The sequence below is a fragment of the Mixophyes fleayi genome, chromosome 5, assembly GCF_038048845.1.
Source record: "Mixophyes fleayi isolate aMixFle1 chromosome 5, aMixFle1.hap1, whole genome shotgun sequence".
In the NCBI taxonomy this organism is placed as follows: Eukaryota; Metazoa; Chordata; class Amphibia; order Anura; family Limnodynastidae; genus Mixophyes; species Mixophyes fleayi.
In genome coordinates, this window is record NC_134406.1 from 267920350 (window position 1) to 267942597 (window position 22248).

Below are 22248 nucleotides of genomic sequence, written 5' to 3' on the forward strand. Positions count from 1 at the left end.
ACACCATATATACAATAATCACCAACACACCCTATGTACAGTATTCACCAACACACCCTATGAACAATATTCACCAACACACCCTATGTACAATAATCACCAACACACCCTATGCACAATATTCACCAACACACCCTATGTACAATATTCACCAACACACCCTATGTACAATAATCACCAACACACCCTATGCACAATATTCACCAACACACCCTATGCACAATATTCACCAACACACCATATACACAATATTCACCAACACATCATATGCACAATATTCACCAACACACCATATATACAATAATCACCAACACACCCTATGTACAATATTCACCAACACACCCTATGAACACTATTCACCAACACACCCTATGTACAATAATCACCAACACACCCTATGCACAATATTCACCAACACACCCTATGTACAATATTCACCAACACACCCTAAACACAATATTCACTAACACGCCGTATACACAATATTCACCAACACACCCTATACACAATATTCACTAACACGCCGTATACACAATATTCACCAACACACCCTATGCACAATATTCACCAACACACCCTATACACAATATTCACCAACACACCATATGCACAATATTCACTAACACGCCATATACACAATATTCACCAACACACCCTAAACACAATATTCACCAACACGCCGTATACACAATATTCACCAACACACCATATACACAATATTCACTAACACGCCGTATACACAATATTCACCAACACACCATATGCACAATATTCACCAACACACCATATATACAATATTCACCAACACACCCTATGTACAATATTCACCAACACACCCTATGCACAATATTCACCAACACACCATATACACAATATTCACCAACACATCATATGCACAATATTCACCAACACACCATATATACAATAATCACCAACACACCCTATGTACAGTATTCACCAACACACCCTATGCACAATATTCGCCAACACACCCTATGCACAATATTCACCAACACACCATATACACAATATTCAATATTCACCAACACACCATATGCACAATATTCACCAACACACCATATGCACAATAATCACCAACACACCCTATATACAATAATCACCAACACACCCTATGTACAATATTCACCAACACACCCTATGAACACTATTCACCAACACACCCTATGTACAATAATCACCAACACACCCTATGCACAATATTCACCAACACACCCTATGTACAATATTCACCAACACACCCTAAACACAATATTCACTAACACGCCGTATACACAATATTCACCAACACACCCTATACACAATATTCACTAACACGCCGTATACACAATATTCACCAACACACCCTATGCACAATATTCACCAACACACCCTATACACAATATTCACCAACACACCATATGCACAATATTCACTAACACGCCATATACACAATATTCACCAACACACCCTAAACACAATATTCACCAACACGCCGTATACACAATATTCACCAACACACCATATACACAATATTCACTAACACGCCGTATACACAATATTCACCAACACACCATATGCACAATATTCACCAACACACCATATATACAATATTCACCAACACACCCTATGTACAATATTCACCAACACACCCTATGCACAATATTCACCAACACACCATATACACAATATTCACCAACACATCATATGCACAATATTCACCAACACACCATATATACAATAATCACCAACACACCCTATGTACAGTATTCACCAACACACCCTATGCACAATATTCGCCAACACACCCTATGCACAATATTCACCAACACACCATATACACAATATTCAATATTCACCAACACACCATATGCACAATATTCACCAACACACCATATGCACAATATTCACCAACACACCCTATACACAATATTCACCAACACACCATATGCACAATATTCACCAACACACCATATATACAATAATCACCAACACACCCTATGTACAATATTCACCAACACACCCTATGCACAATATTCACCAACACACCATATACACAATATTCACCAACACATCATATGCACAATATTCACCAACACACCATATATACAATAATCACCAACACACCCTATGTACAGTATTCACCAACACACCCTATGAACAATATTCACCAACACACCCTATGTACAATAATCACCAACACACCCTATGCACAATATTCACCAACACACCCTATGTACAATATTCACCAACACACCCTATGTACAATAATCACCAACACACCCTATGCACAATATTCACCAACACACCCTATGCACAATATTCACCAACACACCATATACACAATATTCACCAACACATCATATGCACAATATTCACCAACACACCATATATACAATAATCACCAACACACCCTATGTACAGTATTCACCAACACACCCTATGAACAATATTCACCAACACACCCTATGTACAATAATCACCAACACACCCTATGCACAATATTCACCAACACACCCTATGTACAATATTCACCAACACACCCTATGTACAATAATCACCAACACACCCTATGCACAATATTCACCAACACACCCTATGCACAATATTCACCAACACACCATATACACAATATTCACCAACACATCATATGCACAATATTCACCAACACACCATATATACAATAATCACCAACACACCCTATGTACAATATTCACCAACACACCCTATGAACACTATTCACCAACACACCCTATGTACAATAATCACCAACACACCCTATGCACAATATTCACCAACACACCCTATGTACAATATTCACCAACACACCCTAAACACAATATTCACTAACACGCCGTATACACAATATTCACCAACACACCCTATACACAATATTCACTAACACGCCGTATACACAATATTCACCAACACACCCTATGCACAATATTCACCAACACACCCTATACACAATATTCACCAACACACCATATGCACAATATTCACTAACACGCCATATACACAATATTCACCAACACACCCTAAACACAATATTCACCAACACGCCGTATACACAATATTCACCAACACACCATATACACAATATTCACTAACACGCCGTATACACAGTATTCACCAACACACCCTATGCACAATATTCACCAACACACCATATATACAATAATCACCAACACATCCTATGCACATTATTCACCAACACACCCTATAGGTACTCTGGTATAGTCCATGTATGTGAGGAATCACAGGGGAGGTACAGGTGCCGTCCCTGTATATATATTTAGCGCGGCTGTCACATCATTTAACCTTTCACTTGTTTTTTTCACTTAAGTGCAAAACTAAGTACACTTGTGCGTCTAATCCTTACTTGCAAGGAATATCCCAAATTCTCCCAACCCCTCCCCTTAAACTTAGAGGATGTAAAATTTTGCCCCCTACAGATGCCACCATCTTGGCCGGCAACTTCATGCCCATCTTTAAAAAAAGCAATTGCAACTGTGCAAAAGTAGGCCAGTGACATCACAAAAGGGCATTTGCCACAACCTTCTGTAAATGGCCCTTTCAGTGTTACCTCCATGGCTCAGTGCTAAACACACTATTACACATTTTGTATGCCTTAATGGCTCCCCGATACCTGGGGAGGGTATACACAACCACATGAATACTGACTCTGAGGTGGGGTTCACTATTATTTGGTTTTCTCGAACATAGGATCAATTGTTCTCCAGAAGGGAATCATTTTCTGAAAGCTAATGCACAGGAAAAAGGTGCGGTAACCCCTAGCAACCAATACTTCCTATGTTTAAAATTGCACTTTAAAAAACACTTTTTTCCTGGGCACCAGTGTTTTTAATGGCCCCTTTAGAATTTAAAAACCACAATTTGCCTGGTAGAATGTCTCTTTAATAGCAAGTAAGGCTCAACGTTCTGATACATAGTATTTCGATGGCCGAGACATCTATTTTTACACATCTTCATTTAACAAGCAGTGACCGGACAAGAAGCCGAGTGTATGGATGGCTGCCAGGGCAGATTACAGTTACAGTACAGAAGGATCACACAGCAAAATACTCATCCAACTGCCCCAGTTCTGCTGACAGCACCGTACAGAATAACGTCAGAGCGACGGAAAGAGAGACATTAATAACAACCAGTGGGCCCCAATACCAGGCTGTGTGTGCCTCAATACCAGGCTGGGTGTGTCCCAATACCAGGCTGGGTGTGCCCCAATACCAGGCTGGGTGTGTTCCAATACCAGGCTGGGGGTGGCACAATACCAGGCTGGGTGTGTCCCAATACCAGGCTGTGTGTGTCCCAATACCAGGCTGGGTGTGTCCCAATACCAGGCTGGGGGTGGCACAATACCAGGCTGGGGGTGGCACAATACCAGGCTGGGTGTGCCCCAATACCAGGCTGGGTGTGTCCCAATACCAGGCTGGGGGTGGCACAATACCAGGCTGGGTGTGCCCCAATACCAGGCTGGGTGTGTCCCAATACCAGGCTGGGGGTGGCACAATACCAGGCTGGGTGTGCCCCAATACCAGGCTGGGGGTGGCACAATACCAGGCTGGGTGTGCCCCAATACCAGGCTGGGGGTGGCACAATACCAGGCTGGGTGTGCCCCAATACCAGGCTGGGGGTGGCACAATACCAGGCTGGGTGTGCCCCAATACCAGGCTGGGGGTGGCACAATACCAGGCTGGGGGTGCCCCAATACCAGGCTGGGGGTGGCACAATACCAGGCTGGGGGTGGCACAATACCAGGCTGGGTGTGCCCCAATACCAGGCTGGGGGTGGCACAATACCAGGCTGGGTGTGTCCCAATACCAGGCTGGGGGTGGCACAATACCAGGCTGGGTGTGCCCCAATACCAGGCTGGGGGTGGCACAATACCAGGCTGGGGGTGGCACAATACCAGGCTGGGGGTGGCACAATACCAGGCTGGGTGTGCCCCAATACCAGGCTGGGGGTGGCACAATACCAGGCTGGGTGTGCCCCAATACCAGGCTGGGGGTGGCACAATACCAGGCTGGGTGTGCCCCAATACCAGGCTGGGGGTGGCACAATACCAGGCTGGGGGTGGCACAATACCAGGCTGGGTGTGCCCCAATACCAGGCTGGGGGTGGCACAATACCAGGCTGGGGGTGGCACAATACCAGGCTGGGTGTGCCCCAATACCAGGCTGGGGGTGGCACAGGACCTCGGGGGTAAAGGAAGAACTACTTATAATATCTTAAATAGACAATGTAGATTATGCATAATTGTAAATTACACTAATTAGCTGTAAAACACTTAACTTTTCAACCATAGATATTCCCTGAGTGTTTGATTATTGTATATTAACATTGTCACACACTCAAAAAAAATAAATCAACACCAGAAAGGTAGGGAAGAAAGAGAGTGCCCCCCAAATCTCTGACTTTAATCACAAGCTGGTGGAAACAATATTGTATACTACGTAGACAAGGGCAGATTCTTTTTACCTCCTTTACCTGTTTACATTTTGTATCACACTTCTGCTATTAGGCATTTTGTACACTGAGAAGAGTGTTGAATGGCCCTTTAACAGGTTTAAATACTGATGTCCCTATACCTATAGAGAGAGTGCACCTCAGAGAACACGGGGGATACCTCCCCACTGTCCTGATTTCAGTGGGACAGTCCTGATTTTAGGGCTCTGCCTGGGGACATTTCTCCTGCAGGTGGGAATGTTGAGTGCCCTTTGGGGCGCGGCCATGTTCCTGCCACAAGTGACCACACCACCTTTGTGTTGTGCCTACGCCCCCTTTCCCACTCCTAGGGAGGTAAACATGGGTATCCCTATCCTGGGACCTTCACCAATGATGGGTGTAAATTTTATGTGGTGGAAAAAAAGTGACTGCCCTGGCAAAATTGGCACACGTGGACAGTGCTGCCCATGGGGGGAGGGGCTACAGAGGGGACAAATGTCAGTGTGATCTCTGGAGGCGTGGCTATTACTGCAAGAATTTACATTATTAAGAAACCTTTGATAACAGAGTCTATGTTCCAATCCACCCGGTCACCTTGACAACAATTCAACTCAGGCAGAGTTGTCCCTACCTTGTAAGGAGGCTAAATTCGGATTCAAGTTTTCCCATTGACTCTTTCGATTGAGATCCACAAAATTGGAGCATCAATTATCTTCTCAGTTCAGTTTGTCAGATACTCAATACTTTTACCTTTGCATTCTAGCTGGACCAATGTGCAATATGATGTAGCACTTACCCTCGTGTATCAAACTCCCATTGTCCAATAGATTGTAAGCTTGCAAGCAGGGTTCTCTTACCTCTCTGTATGTATTACCCAGTATTGTTTTATTACTGTTTGTTCCCAATTGTAAAGCGCTACGGAATTTGCTGGCGCTATATAAATAAATGTTGATGATAATGATGTTATAGAGGAATTTGTCTCCTCCAAGAACCAAAGATTGAGGATTCCACCATCGATATGTTATTACAGTTAGGTGTCTCTTTCTTTCATTAAATGTATTGTTTTAATTTACTACTGGGATTAAGGGTAACATGCGGCCCTTTAGAAGGTTAGGGGGTCTTCCACAGGGCCCCTGAAGTTATATCTGTTTACTTTACGCCCCCCAAAACATAATAAAATAATTGTTCTAAAATAAATTTTATTTAGTAGACAAGGAGATATATCATCTCTCAAGCAGAGGTGGGCCTGGGATCAAAAAGTGGGGCCCACTTGTGGGAATCAACAGGAGACGGAAGGACGGCTGTAGCTACAAGAAAGATTCAAACTGGGTCGAAGGAGGCGTGTAGTAAAGAGATCACCTGATTGGTTAAGCAGGATATCAGTGCCCAAAGGGGCATTTCCTAGAAGGGGGTTTAGTGGTTCTTTACAAACAGCCTTTTCAAGTTCTTTATTTAAGCAGAAAAGAGAAACAAAGAACAGCATTGATTAGCTAAAAGTATTATCAGTTGGGGTTGGAAGTGGGATACATCAGGTACATTTTTAATGTACATTTAGACAATTGCATTACAATGTTCATGGAACATTTGCTACAAAAATAGTTTCTCAGAAACAGAATCATCTCAAACTGCAGCTTTCTAGATTTTAGCTAAAACAGATGACACAAGTTTTCTACACTTACGGATCTTCTTGATGATTTACCTCTAATTACCCTCAGCTACCCGCAGGGTCATTACAACGTCCCTTCTATTTCCTAATCAGAGCCTCTTCCCTCTCCTCAATGCAGGTGTGCAACGCTGGAACATCTGCATTAGTGACCCGCCAGCCCAGAAGTGTTTTATTTACACAGCTGTGAATTGTAAGCAAAGGAACCAATTCAAATGGATTGCTTTATTTCACATGTATCCTTAGTGAGAAATACAAAAGAAATGTTCTTTGCCTGTAGCTGAACCGGGCAGCGGCTGCAAGGGGTTAATCCCACCTCACCCTGCGGAGGGATAATCAGTTAAGTACTTAGTAAGTAAACTTCCTTTCCCTTCCGGAACCACAGCTTCGATTTGGCCCAAGAAAACAGAGGGATTAGGAGCGCTCTGCCCACCACCGTATCCTGGTACAGGAAAATACAAGTTCACTAAGTGTATATTCATTTTCCTGTTCCTCCCACATGGCGTGGACAGCGAGGTATATGGCCTAACAGGTAAGAAAATAATGTCATGTTACCCTTTACTTGAGCCACGCAGGATAAATTAATTGCACAAAACAAGCATTTCTCTAATCGGAATTACAGCCAATGACATTTTATAATTTTTATTTTCTTAACGTTTTGCATTTTACCATTTTTTTTTTTGCATGCGTGAACCGGCAAGAAGGGTCACGCGTGCACAGATCCACCAAGACGGGTTGGCAAAGCGGTAAGAATACCATTGCTTGCCAGTATCGACGGGCAACTGAGTGTTGCGATAAATGATTTTGTCATAGAAGATGTTTGTTAACGCTGCTTAATAATAAATAAGGGCCTTTGAGTCAGATGTCAGCTCTTCTGACTTACAATTATTTGTGCATACTGTACAATGACCAAGATGTTGATTTGGAGAGGTCTTCTTTCTACGGATGCTACGAAGCCCGGGATGTAGATCTCTTGCTGAGGGAGATTTAACAACGCATTGTTCCAATGCCGCACTGTTTTGTACCTATATGCTCTCTATGCAGTATGTGATCCACCTAACAACTGTGGGCTTGGATGCTCTTTGCCCACCTTCAGCCCTGAAAAAATAACAGAGTAAATATTTTTTTTTGTATCTCAGCTGTCCTTTTAGTATACTCCTGAAGGCAGATCCAGATTATGCCAATCTCTTTCCTCCTCTGTCTGATGCTTGCATAATATTGGTAACATTATGGGGTCTAATTATCATCATCATCATTTATTTATATAGTGGCAGCAAATTCCGTAATGCTTTACAATTGTGAAGCAGCCTTACAATCTATCGGACAATGGGAGTTTGATACATGAGGGCAAGTGCTACATATCACATATTGGTTCAGCAGTGTTGCAAAAGTAAAAAGTGCTTAGTGGACTGTGTGATCAGTCACACAACAATGGTGGTCAGAGGGTTGTTGTCTTGTGTTAGCTGTGTAGAGGGTAACACAGTGAGGTTAAGAGGGTGGCTGAGGAATATTATAAGCTTGTCTGAAAAGGTGGGTTCTCAGAGAATGCTTGAAGTTGATTGAGAGATAAGCCCTTTCTCCAACAACAACGGTTGCTGGAGTTAGCGTTTCTCCCAATACATCAAGGGGTAGGTAATTTTGCCGGGTGCCTATTTAAAAAGGGGTCAAGCGGTATATGTAACGCAGGAAGCCTCTTATTGCTGTCACAATCTCAGGATGGCGTCAGCGGTGGGATCTAGGTGGAAATTGAAAGATTGCTGCAATAAGAAACTATTCCTATCGCTGCCTGAAGATGAATAGACCCCTACAGTGGCGGAACTACCATTGGTGCAGCAGGTGCCGTGCACTGGGGCCCATCGAGCTAATGGGGCCCGCTGCATGGTAGATGCAGAGGATTGGGGGCCCTGGCTCCCTCCTCCGGGGCCCATAGCTTGCTAGTTCCTCCTCTGGATCCCTATATCTTGATTGACAATGTATGTAGAAATTATTTTTATTTCGTTTCTAGACCGAAAACCACATAACATTTCTACCTGTTTGGTCCATTTCTGGTCAGAGAAGGACACTGTCACTTACTTTACAGACACACAGATCTTTAACAGGAAATATTATTTAAGCCAGTATTAAATGATATAACTCTTACCCTCCATCACCCTGCACCTAAGTAAACTGCTGTGTGTGCAAAGCTGCAGACGAGATTAACGTTATTTATTTAGAGAGCTGCGCTGGCCGACCAGGCATCTGTCATCAGCCGCAGCTCGGAGAAGTCTTGGGATCGTCGCTGTTTCTTCCTAATGACCTCTGGAGCGCTCATGTCAGGTGCGTTGTCTCTATTGTTGCTTCGGATCGCTGTGTACACTTGGTAAAAGTAGAGATATTGACACATTCACGGGTCACAATCTGAAGGCTTTGCATCATTACCAATTATTTTGGAAGTGATTAGCTGCTTCTCAAAAGCCACAGCCCCTCTGTTTAAACCTGGTTCTGTTATTTAAGCCGCTGTGCAGACCTGTACGTCCAACAAGCACAAACACGATCCTCTTCAGACATCTGTACTCCTGCTAATTACAATACCTCTATAGAAAGTCTACCACATACTGTAATTAAGCTGTTACCTTTCTTCACTTACCCAAAGTTTATAGTTTAGTTGTGTCAAAGCTATAAACAACTTTGGCAATTATGAGATTACAATATTTTACTCTTTTTTTTTTTTTTTTTTTAAATTCCAATGTTGTAAAATAACAGATAATTTGCCATAAGCGGATAATTTAAGGCAGCAGACTGAAGTGAAACAGTGGGATTTCCTTTTAGATATGAAATGTGTTTTATGCCACAATTTCTCCTCGTAGGAAGGGTTTTGTGATTGGCTGCTGGATTCTCAGACTCCAAAATGCAGTTTCAAGGTTGGGCTGTTATTCAAAAATACCCCTCCGAGAAATGTTAATGTTCTCAAAAGTTTGTCAGACAAAAATTGGGTGTAAATAAAGTAGGTCTGGCTTGGCACAAACTTACTAGTCTGCAAAAGATCTGCAAAGGTAGAGGACATGTACATTCTTCACCATCCCTAATAATGCAAAGACTGCAGGTCTGAGATGGCGATATTGTAGTTTAAAAAGGGGGGGGGAGGCTGGGGGGGTGACATATCATCCCATGGGAATGTGGGCTCATAACCGGCTAGCTGTTGCCAATCACACGCTACCTACTATGAAGATGTCACCCCGCCTTTAAATTATACCACAGCTAATCAAGGCTTTACCAGCAGTCCCAAATTGCAGAATCCAAAAAAGGGTTACCCTACCCAAAAATAGGATCTATTGCCCTAGTGCATTTTGTACATTTAGTACGCAGCTGAGTGCAAGCTACTTATCAACCATTTCCGGCTGGGCAGAGGCTGCTTGCGGTGTCCTTTACAGGAATTGAGGACAGGAAGCTTGCTGTGCGTAGAAGAATATCTCCCTCCAATGATTACAACTTTAACATTTTCAGTTGTGGTAAACTCCTATATCTGTGAATGTAATTAATGGTTCTTTTATACAAGCCATCTTTTATTTTAGGTTTAATGGGCCTTTAAATGCATATTTGGGGCTGTAATTTACTTATTAAACCCCCTCAAAGATACAATGTTTAAAAAAATCTATGCCTTAGTAAAAGTGAAGATGATTAAAAATACTGTGCACCCCCTGCTATATCGCAAGATACCGTCCCTGTGGCTAGTTACAATGGAGGAGTTCTGTGGGCCATTCCATGGCCCAAGGTTGAAAGGGGCCCAAACCTTCCACATTATAGACAAGTGCTACAAGTATAACATTGATAAGACATAAGGTAGGACTGGGATAAAGGTACAATGAGTTGAGGCAACAGAAAAAAACGATGCTGGAAGTTGTAGTTCATCAACAGACATCGTTGTAGTTTCCTTACTATGATCGAATGTTAGGATACTTCTAACTTCACCCCCCGTCTAGTGAAAACTGGTGGTAAGAATTTAGTGCATTACATCATGAGGTTTTGTTACACTGACTGCAGCCCGTGCTGGACTGGAAATCGCTCAGTTTGTAAATACAAATTTCTCTTGTGCCTCCCTGACATTCCTTTATTTCAACAACCGAGACAGGAAGTTTGTACACAATTATGTTTGTTTAACTTGCAGAAACTCCACTGTACGCTTGCTTGCTCCCTGAAAACAGCCGCTGGTGGAGGATTGTGCTGTATTGACATTGTGTCTACGCTGTGTGACCACCCTCATAATGACAGTCTGCTGCTCAATTACATCTCTGAATAAAAAAGAGAAAACTACAACAAATTCCTGAACTTCAGCATAAAGATCCATCCTGTTTGTCTGCGTCTCTGCAGAGCACGTCTACAACAGCAGAGGTGTGGGGGGGTATCAAGGGTTAATATGTAACAGGATTTGTAGGTAAAGTTTGTGAATATGACATAGATAAGTAAAGTATTGTGTGCCAAAAAGGATTATTTAAATAGCTTTGGGAAAAGGTCACCTGTGTACAGGTAAGTGGAAGACACAAGTCTTACTTAATAAAGTATAGTAAAGAATCTGCTTCTACACAGCAAAGATTACAATCAGATTCTAGTTATGGTTTATTCTAATAAATTCTAGAGAATGAAAGATAGATGTGATTGGTTGCTATGGGCAACACCTACACTTTTCCTTTTAAGACGTTTTAGTGATCTTACCCCTACTTGTGATTTATTTTGGATTACTTGGTCACTGCAGATAATGTTTCCCATCCAAGTTAGTGCAGCAGTCTCCACAACACAAATCCTGGCAATTCTGAATTATCCAGGCAGTAATAACTGGGGATATCAAACTACAGGTGCCATAACTGTATGTCTCTACACTGGCTGCCTGTTATCTACCGAATCCAATCTAAAATACTCTTACTAACCTACAAGGCCATCAACAAAGCTGCACCAACATACATCTCCTCTCTTGTCTCAAAGTATCTCCCAACTCGGCACCTCCATTCTGCACAAGATCTGCGTCTTTCATCCACCCTCATTACATCCTCCCATTCCCGGTTACAGGACTTTTTTTGGGCTGCACCCACTCTATGGAATTCTCTCCCTCGCACAATAAGACTCTACTCTGGTCTACAAACTTTCAAGTATTCTCTGAAAACCCACCTCTTCAGATAAGCTTATAATATTCCTCAACCACCCTCTTAACCTCACTAGGTTACCTTATTACCACCTGTTACATAATTCAAACAAGACAACAACCCTCTGACTAACACGGTTTTGTGACGGAATCATTTAGCTAACAAACCACTTTTTACCTTTGCAGTCTGGCTGGACCGAAATGCAAAATGTAGACTTAACCTCATGTGTCCTATTGTCCCATAGATTATAAGCTTGCGAGCAGGGCGTTTTCCCCTCTCTGTCTGTTTTACCCAGTTTGTTTATTACTTTACTGTGTTTGTCCCCAATTGTAAAGCGCTACGTAATATGTGGGCGCTATATAAATAAATGATTATGATGATGATGAATGACGGAGTTGCCAAGCGGGGTGGACCCACTGATTTTTATAAACAGATATGTAAATTAAATACATTAGGTTGGATGGTTCTACTTAATGTTCATATATCATTTAATTTTCAGGATGCTAACAACCAGAGCTGTCTTAACGCATGGACACACTGGGCAGTTGCCCGGGGGCCCCAGGAGCATAGGGGCCCCTCAGGCTTGACAACTTTTCAGCATATTATTCCAGGAGATTTATTCAGAATCTTCAGACCCTCTTTATTAAAACGTTTAGGTGGACTAATCCCCTCAGTATCAGCTGATATCTGTACATGTCATCTTGCTGTTGCGAATACATATCTTGACCTTGACCAAAACAACGTACACGTACTAATTGTACATAAGTGGGTGAGTGTTTGTGTAGGTAGGACCCCAGTGCACTGCTTTGCCCGGGGGCCTATAATGCTGTTAAGACGGCCCTGCTAACGACTAATAAAGCGGTCTTAGTCCAAAAATATGTATTTAGTGATTAGAAATGTAATGAATCATTTGCCTTTGCTTGACACACAGAATTTTGGGGCTAGACCACCAACCATTCACAAAGTAAGTATCATATCCACACACAATTACTCCACATAATTAGCGAGGATGTGTAATCGGGTGATTTCGTGTGCCAGTCTGACTGCAGGACTTATCAGAAAATCGCTCACAGACACTGAAATAGGAAATAAAGACTTATTGAAGTCTAACATTAACGGAGAGGCTCACGTGTGTGGTTTTATAGGGCTGTCACTGAGGATTGTCATTTTTGGTGCCAGCTCCACAGTGTGACTGAAAATAAATGTAGATTGTCAAAAGGAATGATCAATAACGTCCCAGGTAAAATGAGCTTAAAATGAAGGAGACCTACCTAGCCTGCTAGGACGGGGGGTGTGGTCTGCATGTAGCATCCAATCAGGAGCAGAGTTCGCTCCACACTTCCAGCACAGTCTGAATCACCTGTCCGGTCCTCTCACCATCCCATCTAGCTGTCCTATGCTGCACTATCATACCTCCCAATTTTCTTTCTCTCCCCAGGCGCCAGAATTTTAAGTTACGGCTCTGTACACTATGGGGGACCCCACTAAAGCGATAGAGGGGAAGTGCCAACTGAAGACAGGGTACTTGAAATAATCACTTTACGTTCTGGTAACTTTTAGAATTACCACAACTAAACAAACATTCAAAATAGTGTTATATTCCTGGTGCATACAAGCCTGTCAACTTAAAACATAATATTCCATTAGGAACAAGCTGGAATAAAAAGAGAAATACATTTTTTTTAACAACACAGTTATAGAACACATTCAAGGGTCCATTTACCATTGGTGATTAGTGGGCAGCAGTGAGAATAATTCTGTATCGCTGCATACACTCACGTACAGGTGAAGCGGACTTTATTGCAGTGAACAGTCCTCTGAGACACAGAATGTTATTTGGGAATTAACGGAAAAATTTCAGCTACACACAGCCACATTTATCAGAAATCTGTGCCGCCTGAGAATTAATCCTTAGCCATGGTTTGCTGTAATACATTGCACTCCACCTGTATAATATAATAAAGACCAAGATTACTCCTAAACAAGAAATGTCGCTTATCGAGCACATGGGAATAAACCTGCGGCATCTATACTACCCTGTATCATTGTTGTGACCTTTCACATGGAAATCACTGAGACTAGTTATAAAAACCACAAAAAGACATAAATGATAGTTGTGAAACAGAAGCCTGACCACAATAACTACATAATAAGTCATTATCCCACTGATCCTGCTCTATCAAACTGAGGTTGACTTGTGCTAAGATGACATATACACAATTGTTGTATCAGCTCTTCCTGCAGTTCCTTCATGTCTAGACCTGCCCGGCGAGCTTCATTACCTCTGCCTCCAAAAAGACGGATACTATACAGAGTGCGTATGTTAATTAAAGAAGCGGTTTCAGTTCGTTAGGTTAACTTACTAGATGCACTGTGGATCACATGGGCAACTCTGAAAATAACTGATTCAAGGGACTGTAACCCTGGAAAATGTTTCTGATTAATAGTACCTAGCACAGAGGGGTGTATATGTATTTTAGCACCGTTTTAGGTTATACCTGTGTGGGGAAGTATCTAAAGCTGAATGTTCTCTGTCATATTTTCTGTCAATTCTGGTCACGCCCCCAATTACATTAGGCCACACCTCCAATTATTATCACATCTCAAAAAGATTGACAGGTGAGTTTTAGGAGTAGGTAAAAAATGATTAACGGTTTATCCACTGTGTAGTATTTGGAGAGGGGAGTTTGGGGGGCAGTCTCCTGTATTTGCTATACCTGTGGGGGTGGGTAAATGATCCAGGACAGTCCCATTAAGAGAGGACAATTAATGGCAACTGTACTGAATGGTGAGCTTCTGCAAATAGCCTGTATCATTTAAGGTATTTTATTACTTGAAATAAACAAAACTATACTTTTTAAGCATTTAGCCCTTGGAGAATCAGACGTTAATAAAAGTGTATTCGGCACTATAGATTGTAGGGTATATGCTGAAATTATTGGATGTTTATGGGAACAAAACAAATACTTTGATTGGCTAACCTGATAGACAATACAATTATCTCTTACAGTCAGCTACAGGACTTTAATTTGTGTGTTTTACCCCCCCCCCCCTTCTACAAATGTTATAAATACATTGTTTGTTCTATCTAGCTGCTACTTGAGCTTTCCAGCTTTGTCTTTTTATCATCAGGTAGAGTTCTGTGTTTCTGTTGCTCTTCTGTGCTCTTTGTAGCAGATACAGTTGTATCTGTATCCAGAGCAGCTATGTGTCATAAACAAGGGCAAGAAAGGAAAACATATGTACGTATGTCATGTCCGCTCCCATGTGGCCCCCTCGTACAGCTAATCTACACTCACGATTTAGGAGAAACTTTGACATACGAGGTACCTGGAGCAGATGACTACGATATTGAAGCACATAGAGCACATCCAATAGGATATGATCTCTGTACAGAGAGGGTGCCATAGTGGAAATTTGCAGCCCTTACATTTTGCATCAACTTTAAGACATACATCACCCCTCCGGGAGATCTCCAAAGTTGGTTGTGTCTTGGGGGGCGTGGCCCCGCTAATCGCGTCATTACGCCCCGCCCCATCTATACAATACCAATTTCGGCCTATTATAGCAGGGGGCGGGGCCAGGATGACGTTATTACCCTGCCCCCACGCACTTCACCAACAAAGTGGGCAGGATTCGGGAGGTTGCCCTGCTCTCCCGGGAGTCCGGTAGTGCTCTCCAAAATTCGGGAGTCTCAGGGACATTCCGTGAGAGTAGGCATCTATGCTTTAAGAAGTAGACCACCCACATTACATATTTTATGTTAACCCCCACCCCCAGCCTGCAGAAAGGAGATGATGAACAAGACCCCTGCCCGCGGATAGTTACAACCTCACCCCATCGCGTATCCAATCAGTATTTTCGACACACGATAAGTCACAACGTGTCAGAAGCAACCTTTGCTGGAACTTAACCCACCCACCTTGGCATTAGATTTAGCCATTAAAAAAGGTACCAGGGCAATGGGCACGGAGTACCCCTTACATCTGAATAGGCCCCAGATTTGTACCCCTGCCATTCGGCTAGTTGCGTGAGCGAACAATAACAAGAACTTACGTAAGTAATGTTACATATATGTTACACTCACATAAACAAATAATCAGTAACATTAACTCACATGAGGAACTGAAAAAGTCAACATGTCAAACAGTTATGAATAATGATATTAACACTGAAGTTGTCCCTAGAAATTATTTAGAAAAGGCAGCACCGTATCTAATCATCATATCCACCCTGCGCCTCTACCTTTACTGACAGTGACGTTTAATTAGACAGCTCTTGGTGCACTCACAGAGACTGCAGCTATCACACCAGCGTTGTAGAAATAGCTGTAATAGCTCCAAGACATTCTTTTTAAAGTACTATCTTCCGGCAGACACAAATGACAATTTATACAAGGGTAATTGAAAGAGGAAACGTTGGAATAATACAGGCACCGCTGTGATGACACTGGCGTAAACCCGCATTCTTCCAAGTAAATAACCAGCGCTGAAAAGCCGTCTGAATGGCATTGTCTGACACCACCAGGAAACACAACAACTCCTCCTGTGGTTATGTCTGGAGTAGAAAGTTGAAGGCATAGTTGACTGATAAAGTACAATGAGTGCCCACATGAAGAGCAATACCCTTGCAAATCCTGATAATCCCAGGAACAATATGTTTTTGCCATGTGATCATTGTACGCCCCACAGAATGGAAAACCTTCGCTGCTGGGCAGGATACAGAAATGTTCATTATTCACATTCCTCACTACAGTCATACCAACCTCTAAGCCAGGCATGAGAGGGCTGGGACCCTCCAGCTGTTGTGGGACTACAGGTCCCAGCATATCCAGAATAACAACAATGACAATCTCTTACTCCTTCCAAAACTATATATATATATATATGTATACTCAATTGCGCCACCATGGCCACACCCCCTACTATGATACACTGACTGAAATTCATGGCATTGTACAGTGGGGGCGGGACTTGATTATGTAAATTGTTCCATTAAGCCCCACCTCCACAAAGACCCGGAAATTCCAGGAGAGTACAAATTACGGTGAAATTGCTTCTGCACTGATTGGTAAATAATATTATATAATTATATTAAGTTGTCTAATGCAGACGGATAGGGCCCAATCTTTTGTGATATTGGGGTGAATAAATAGAGTAAAGCAAGAAATATCTCTATCTCTGTGTTAAACGTTTTTATTGTGTTCTTAGGGGCATATTCAATTGTCCGGGTTACTCGCAAAAGTAACGCCCCATTGAAAGTATTACCGTTATTACGGAAATTCTAACCCGGATTTCAGCTCGCAACTTCCTGAGCCAACATTACAAGTACTGTAATAACGGTAATAGTGCGCAAGGCGCGTTACTTTTGCGGGTAACGCGGACAACTGAATATACCCCTTAGGCTTCATAAAGTAGCCCTAAATTCTTTAGCTATAAAAAAATCAGGGAACCAGGAGGTTTCCCTGGAGGCCCCCAATATTTTGGAAGAGTAGCCAACCATGACACACACAGGAAAGAGGTGGACATTTTTTTGCAGACCATCTCTTCCTGGTAAATACATCAGTGTAAATAAAAGGAATTTCCAGTATACAGTATAGGTCTAGAGTTGTATCCTATTATTATATTTTGTGTGCAGGACAATCTTTTTAGCCAGTTATCCTGAGGAAACATTGGTGAGAAGAATGAGTAATAACTACAATTATATGCTGGAGAGCAGTGGCCATTTTCTTGTAGTATAGACAGTCATCCTGGTGGCCATTTTCTTGTAGTACAGATCTTCATCCTGGTGGACATTTCCTTGTAGTACAGACCTACATCCTGGCGGCCATTTTCTTGTAGTACACACCTTCATCCTGAATACGTGGCTGAATTTTATTGTTAAATTCTATGCGGCAGATTCAATAAACTGCAACTTGGTGAAGTCTGGCTGTGTTTCTTGCCTAATACGGTGCTAAAATCTTTGGTCATTTTTCCTCACATTGTTCTAGGACGCGAGGAAACATGAGCAGAGATTTTAGTCAAATCTCTGTTGTCACGCGTGACTCGGAGACACATCATGGGACCCTGCGGCCAGTTGAATTCCTCCCTTTATGTAAGACAATATGAGTGGTCAGTTATCTAGAGGTAACACTAGAGGAAAATGCTTAATAACACCATCTGTCCCCATTTATGAGAGTGGCAGCCATTTTCTTGTAGTACAGAAGGCACAGTCAAGTATTAACTCTTCCCTCCGTTACAGACAGCTGAAGCTCCTCCCACATCATCAGGGCATTGTCCTGATAGGATCTGATACATATAAAAAAAAAAAGCAGAGACTGAGTTGCAATGACATCGCTGGTCCCGCCCCTCAATAAGAATCAGCCAATCCGCACTCTGCAATTCTGCAAAGCAAGTCTGCCAAGCTGTCAGTCACTGTCTGCTTGTTTATTAGAGAAGCCTCTCCTTCCAACATGGCAACCTGCTGCACAGGAGTGAGAGCATGGTGGATATATCATCCTTGCCTACTTTCAGTAGGCGGCGTCCGGGAGAGTGGCGTGACTAATGGGCCCGGAGGGGCGGAGCTATCAAAATGTGACATTTTGGCCATGCCCCCACGAGTAAAATGCCGTTTTGTCGTGGGGGGCGGGGCCAAAATGACGCGATTCTCAGTGAATCGCGTCATTTTAACAAGGGAATCCCGGGATGCAGGAGAAACGCCAGCTCTCGCGGGAGCCTGGGAGACTGACCCGAATTTCGGGAGTCTCCCGGACTTTCCGGGAGAGTTGGCAAGTATGGGTTATATTTAGTGTAGTAAAACACTCCAGTTATTTCATGTATATTATGCAGTTCAGTAATACACAGCCATTGATATATATTAACATCAAATATAGGTTACTCCTTTAAACTACTATATAACAGAGGGATCAGTGAGCACTTACACCATGCTGTCTGGCCGACTGTGTAACTTGGAGCAGGATATCTTCTTCCACAAATGGTCTCACAGCATCATGAATAATCACCACCTCTGGTGTCTGAACTGCCGGACCTAGAGAGTGACCCTCTATAAACACTCGGAGTCCATTGAAGATGGACCGATGACGTGTCACACCCCCTTCCACCAGCGTCACCCGTTTATGTCCATATTTGCGGACGATGGTCTTCATCAAGTCGACGCTCTCTGCAGCCACGACCACAACAATGTCTGATATCCAACCAACTCTGTAAAAGGAGAAATTTATTGCAAATAGCCACAACCGGGTAATTTAAGACGGCATTTCCACAAGAGGAAGTAACAGATTTAATATATGGGGAGGTAAAATTACATCAAGTCTTTAAATTATTTTTCAAGATGCAGAAACAATATGTCAGAATCCCTGGTGTTTGAAACACCACAATAAAAATGTTAGTAATCTGCTTCACTCTAAACAGCAGAAAGTTGTGTTCTGGAATCATTTTTTTGCCTCCTCTACTTAAAAGGCCACAGAACTCCCAAAATCTGAGATTGATCTCCTAATTCTGATACAGGTTAAAAAGATGAGACTTTGCTGTGACATCACTCCCCCCCAGGTATAAATCCACCAATCCACACTGTACAAAGCAAGTCTGCCGAGCTGTCAGTCTACCTGCTCTGCTACAGAAGCACCTACCTGCTAACACTTATTAATTTAATTATAAACACTACAGTTATATCATGTATATTAATCAGCATGGTATTGCACAGCCTTTCATATAAATTCATTTAAAATAATGGCTTTTCTTCCCCTTTAAGCCACATCCCACACATGTATATTTTATCTGACAATGTTTGATCTCATCAAAAAATGGCAGACAGCTGACACAAGCATGCACCTCAAATTATTACCTAAAATGAAAAAGTGCTTGAATATGGAAATATTGGGGGAGCACGATGGCTAAGGGGTTAGCGCTTCTGCCTCACAGCGCTGGGATCATGAGTTCAATTCCCGACCATGGCCTTATCTGTGTGGAGTTTGTATGTTCTCCCCGTGTTTGCGTGGGTTTCCTCTGGGTGCTCCAGTTTCCTCCCACACTCCAAAAACATATTAGTAGGTTAATTGGCTGCTTTAAAAAAAAATTGACCCTAGTCTGTGTGTGTCTGTGTGTGTATATTAGGGAATTTAGACTGTAAGCTCCAATGGGGCAGGGGCTGATGTGAATGAGTTCTCTGAACAGCGCTGCGGAATCAGTGGCGCTATATAAATAAATAGTGATGATGATGATATTACTATATTTGGCATGTTACAAATGGACAAATAGACTTTACAAATGGCACTAGATAGGTTTTTCTGTTGTTTTTCTTTTATACAACCCAAAACCAATAATGTGTCAGTAAACTAGGACTAAACTTGGCCCATGCTGGGTGCAATACATTAATGACTGAAAATGCACTTTATCACACTTTGCACCTGTTCAGATGAGAGGAGGGTTGGGAGGGGGTCAGGGCTCCTCAGCCAGACACAGTTAGGGGGTAAACTAATTTTAAAGATAGGACTGAGATAAATTTAAAAACACAGTTAATATATGTCTAAGTGATATACAGGATGGGTCTTGGGGTTTTTTGCAGAGTTGTATCTGAAGTACTTGTGCTCTGCAGCAGTGACCCTGTGACTGCACAGAGGAAGCAGCTACTGAGCCCAGTACAATAACACTGATGTGCAGTAATGTTGTATTACAGTAATAATAATACTGTGTTATAGGGTACAGGACAGGTAGGAGATACAACCTGTTGGTTACAGGACGCAGTGGTGTAGTCAGTGCACAGATGTAGCAGCTACTGAGCCCAGTACAATAACACTGATGTGCAGTAATAATACTGTGTTACAGCAGCTATAGGGGAGATACAACCTGCTAATTACAGGACGCGGTGCTGCAGTCAGTGCACATGTGGCTGTATAGAGTGGGACTGAGCACCACCGGCCCCCTCTCACCTCCCGAAGGCCTCCAGGGTGAGGCTGATGAGGGGTCTCCCCAGCACCGCACAGTACTGTTTGGGGGTGCAGCCCCCCAGCCGCTCCCCGCAGCCCCCGGCCGGCAGCACAGCGGCCACACGAGGCCTCCGCTCCATCCCGCAGTGATCCCGGGGCCCCGGCAGAGGCTGAGGGCTGGATGTAGCCGGATCTGTGACTGCTGGAGCCGGAGCTGGTGTGTGAGGGGCGGAGGCGGCACCAGGCCGCAGTGTGCTCATCATTATACCGTGTACTGTGTGTTATATTATATTATATACTGTGTGATTATACCATGTACTGTCTGTATTATTATATTATATACTATGTGATTATACCATGTACTATATACCATGTACTATATACCATGTACTGTCTGTATTATTATATTATATACTGTGTAATTATACCATGTACTATATACCATGTACTATGTGATTATACCATGTACTATATACCATGTACTGTCTGTATTATTATATTATATACTATGTGATTATACCATGTACTATATACCATGTACTGTCTGTATTATTATATTATATACTATGTGATTATACCATGTACTATATACCATGTACTGTCTGTATTATTATATTATATACTATGTGATTATACCATGTACTATATACCATGTACTGTCTGTATTATTATATTATATACTATGTGATTATACCATGTACTATATACCATGTACTGTCTGTATTATTATATTATATACTATGTGATTATACCATGTACTATATACCATGTACTGTCTGTATTATTATATTATATACTATGTGATTATACCATGTACTGTCTGTATTATTATATTATATACTGTGTGATTATACCATGTACTATATACAATGTACTGTCTGTATTATTATATTATATACTGTGTGATTATACCATGTACTGTCTATTATATTATATACTGTGTGATTATACCATGTACTGTCTGTATTATTATATTATATACACTATGTGATTATACCATGTACTATATACCATGTACTGTCTGTATTATTATATTATATACTATGTGATTATGCCATGTACTATATACCATGTACTATGTGATT

General features: G+C 42.2%; 1 protein-coding gene across 1 annotated transcript in view; it reads right to left on the reverse strand.

Annotated features, from left to right (window-relative positions):
• The window catches only part of CRPPA (CDP-L-ribitol pyrophosphorylase A), a 167020-nt gene extending 145620 nt beyond the window's left edge, over nt 1-21400 (reverse strand). The window contains exons 1-2 of the mRNA XM_075214069.1: nt 21167-21400; nt 19160-19439 (exon numbers count right to left, since the gene is read on the reverse strand). Of these exons, the coding sequence (XP_075070170.1) occupies nt 19160-19439; nt 21167-21303 (417 nt within the window). The 5' untranslated portion in view covers nt 21304-21400. The remainder of the gene's footprint in view (nt 1-19159; nt 19440-21166) is intronic.
• Nucleotides 21401-22248: the final 848 nt, after the last annotated feature.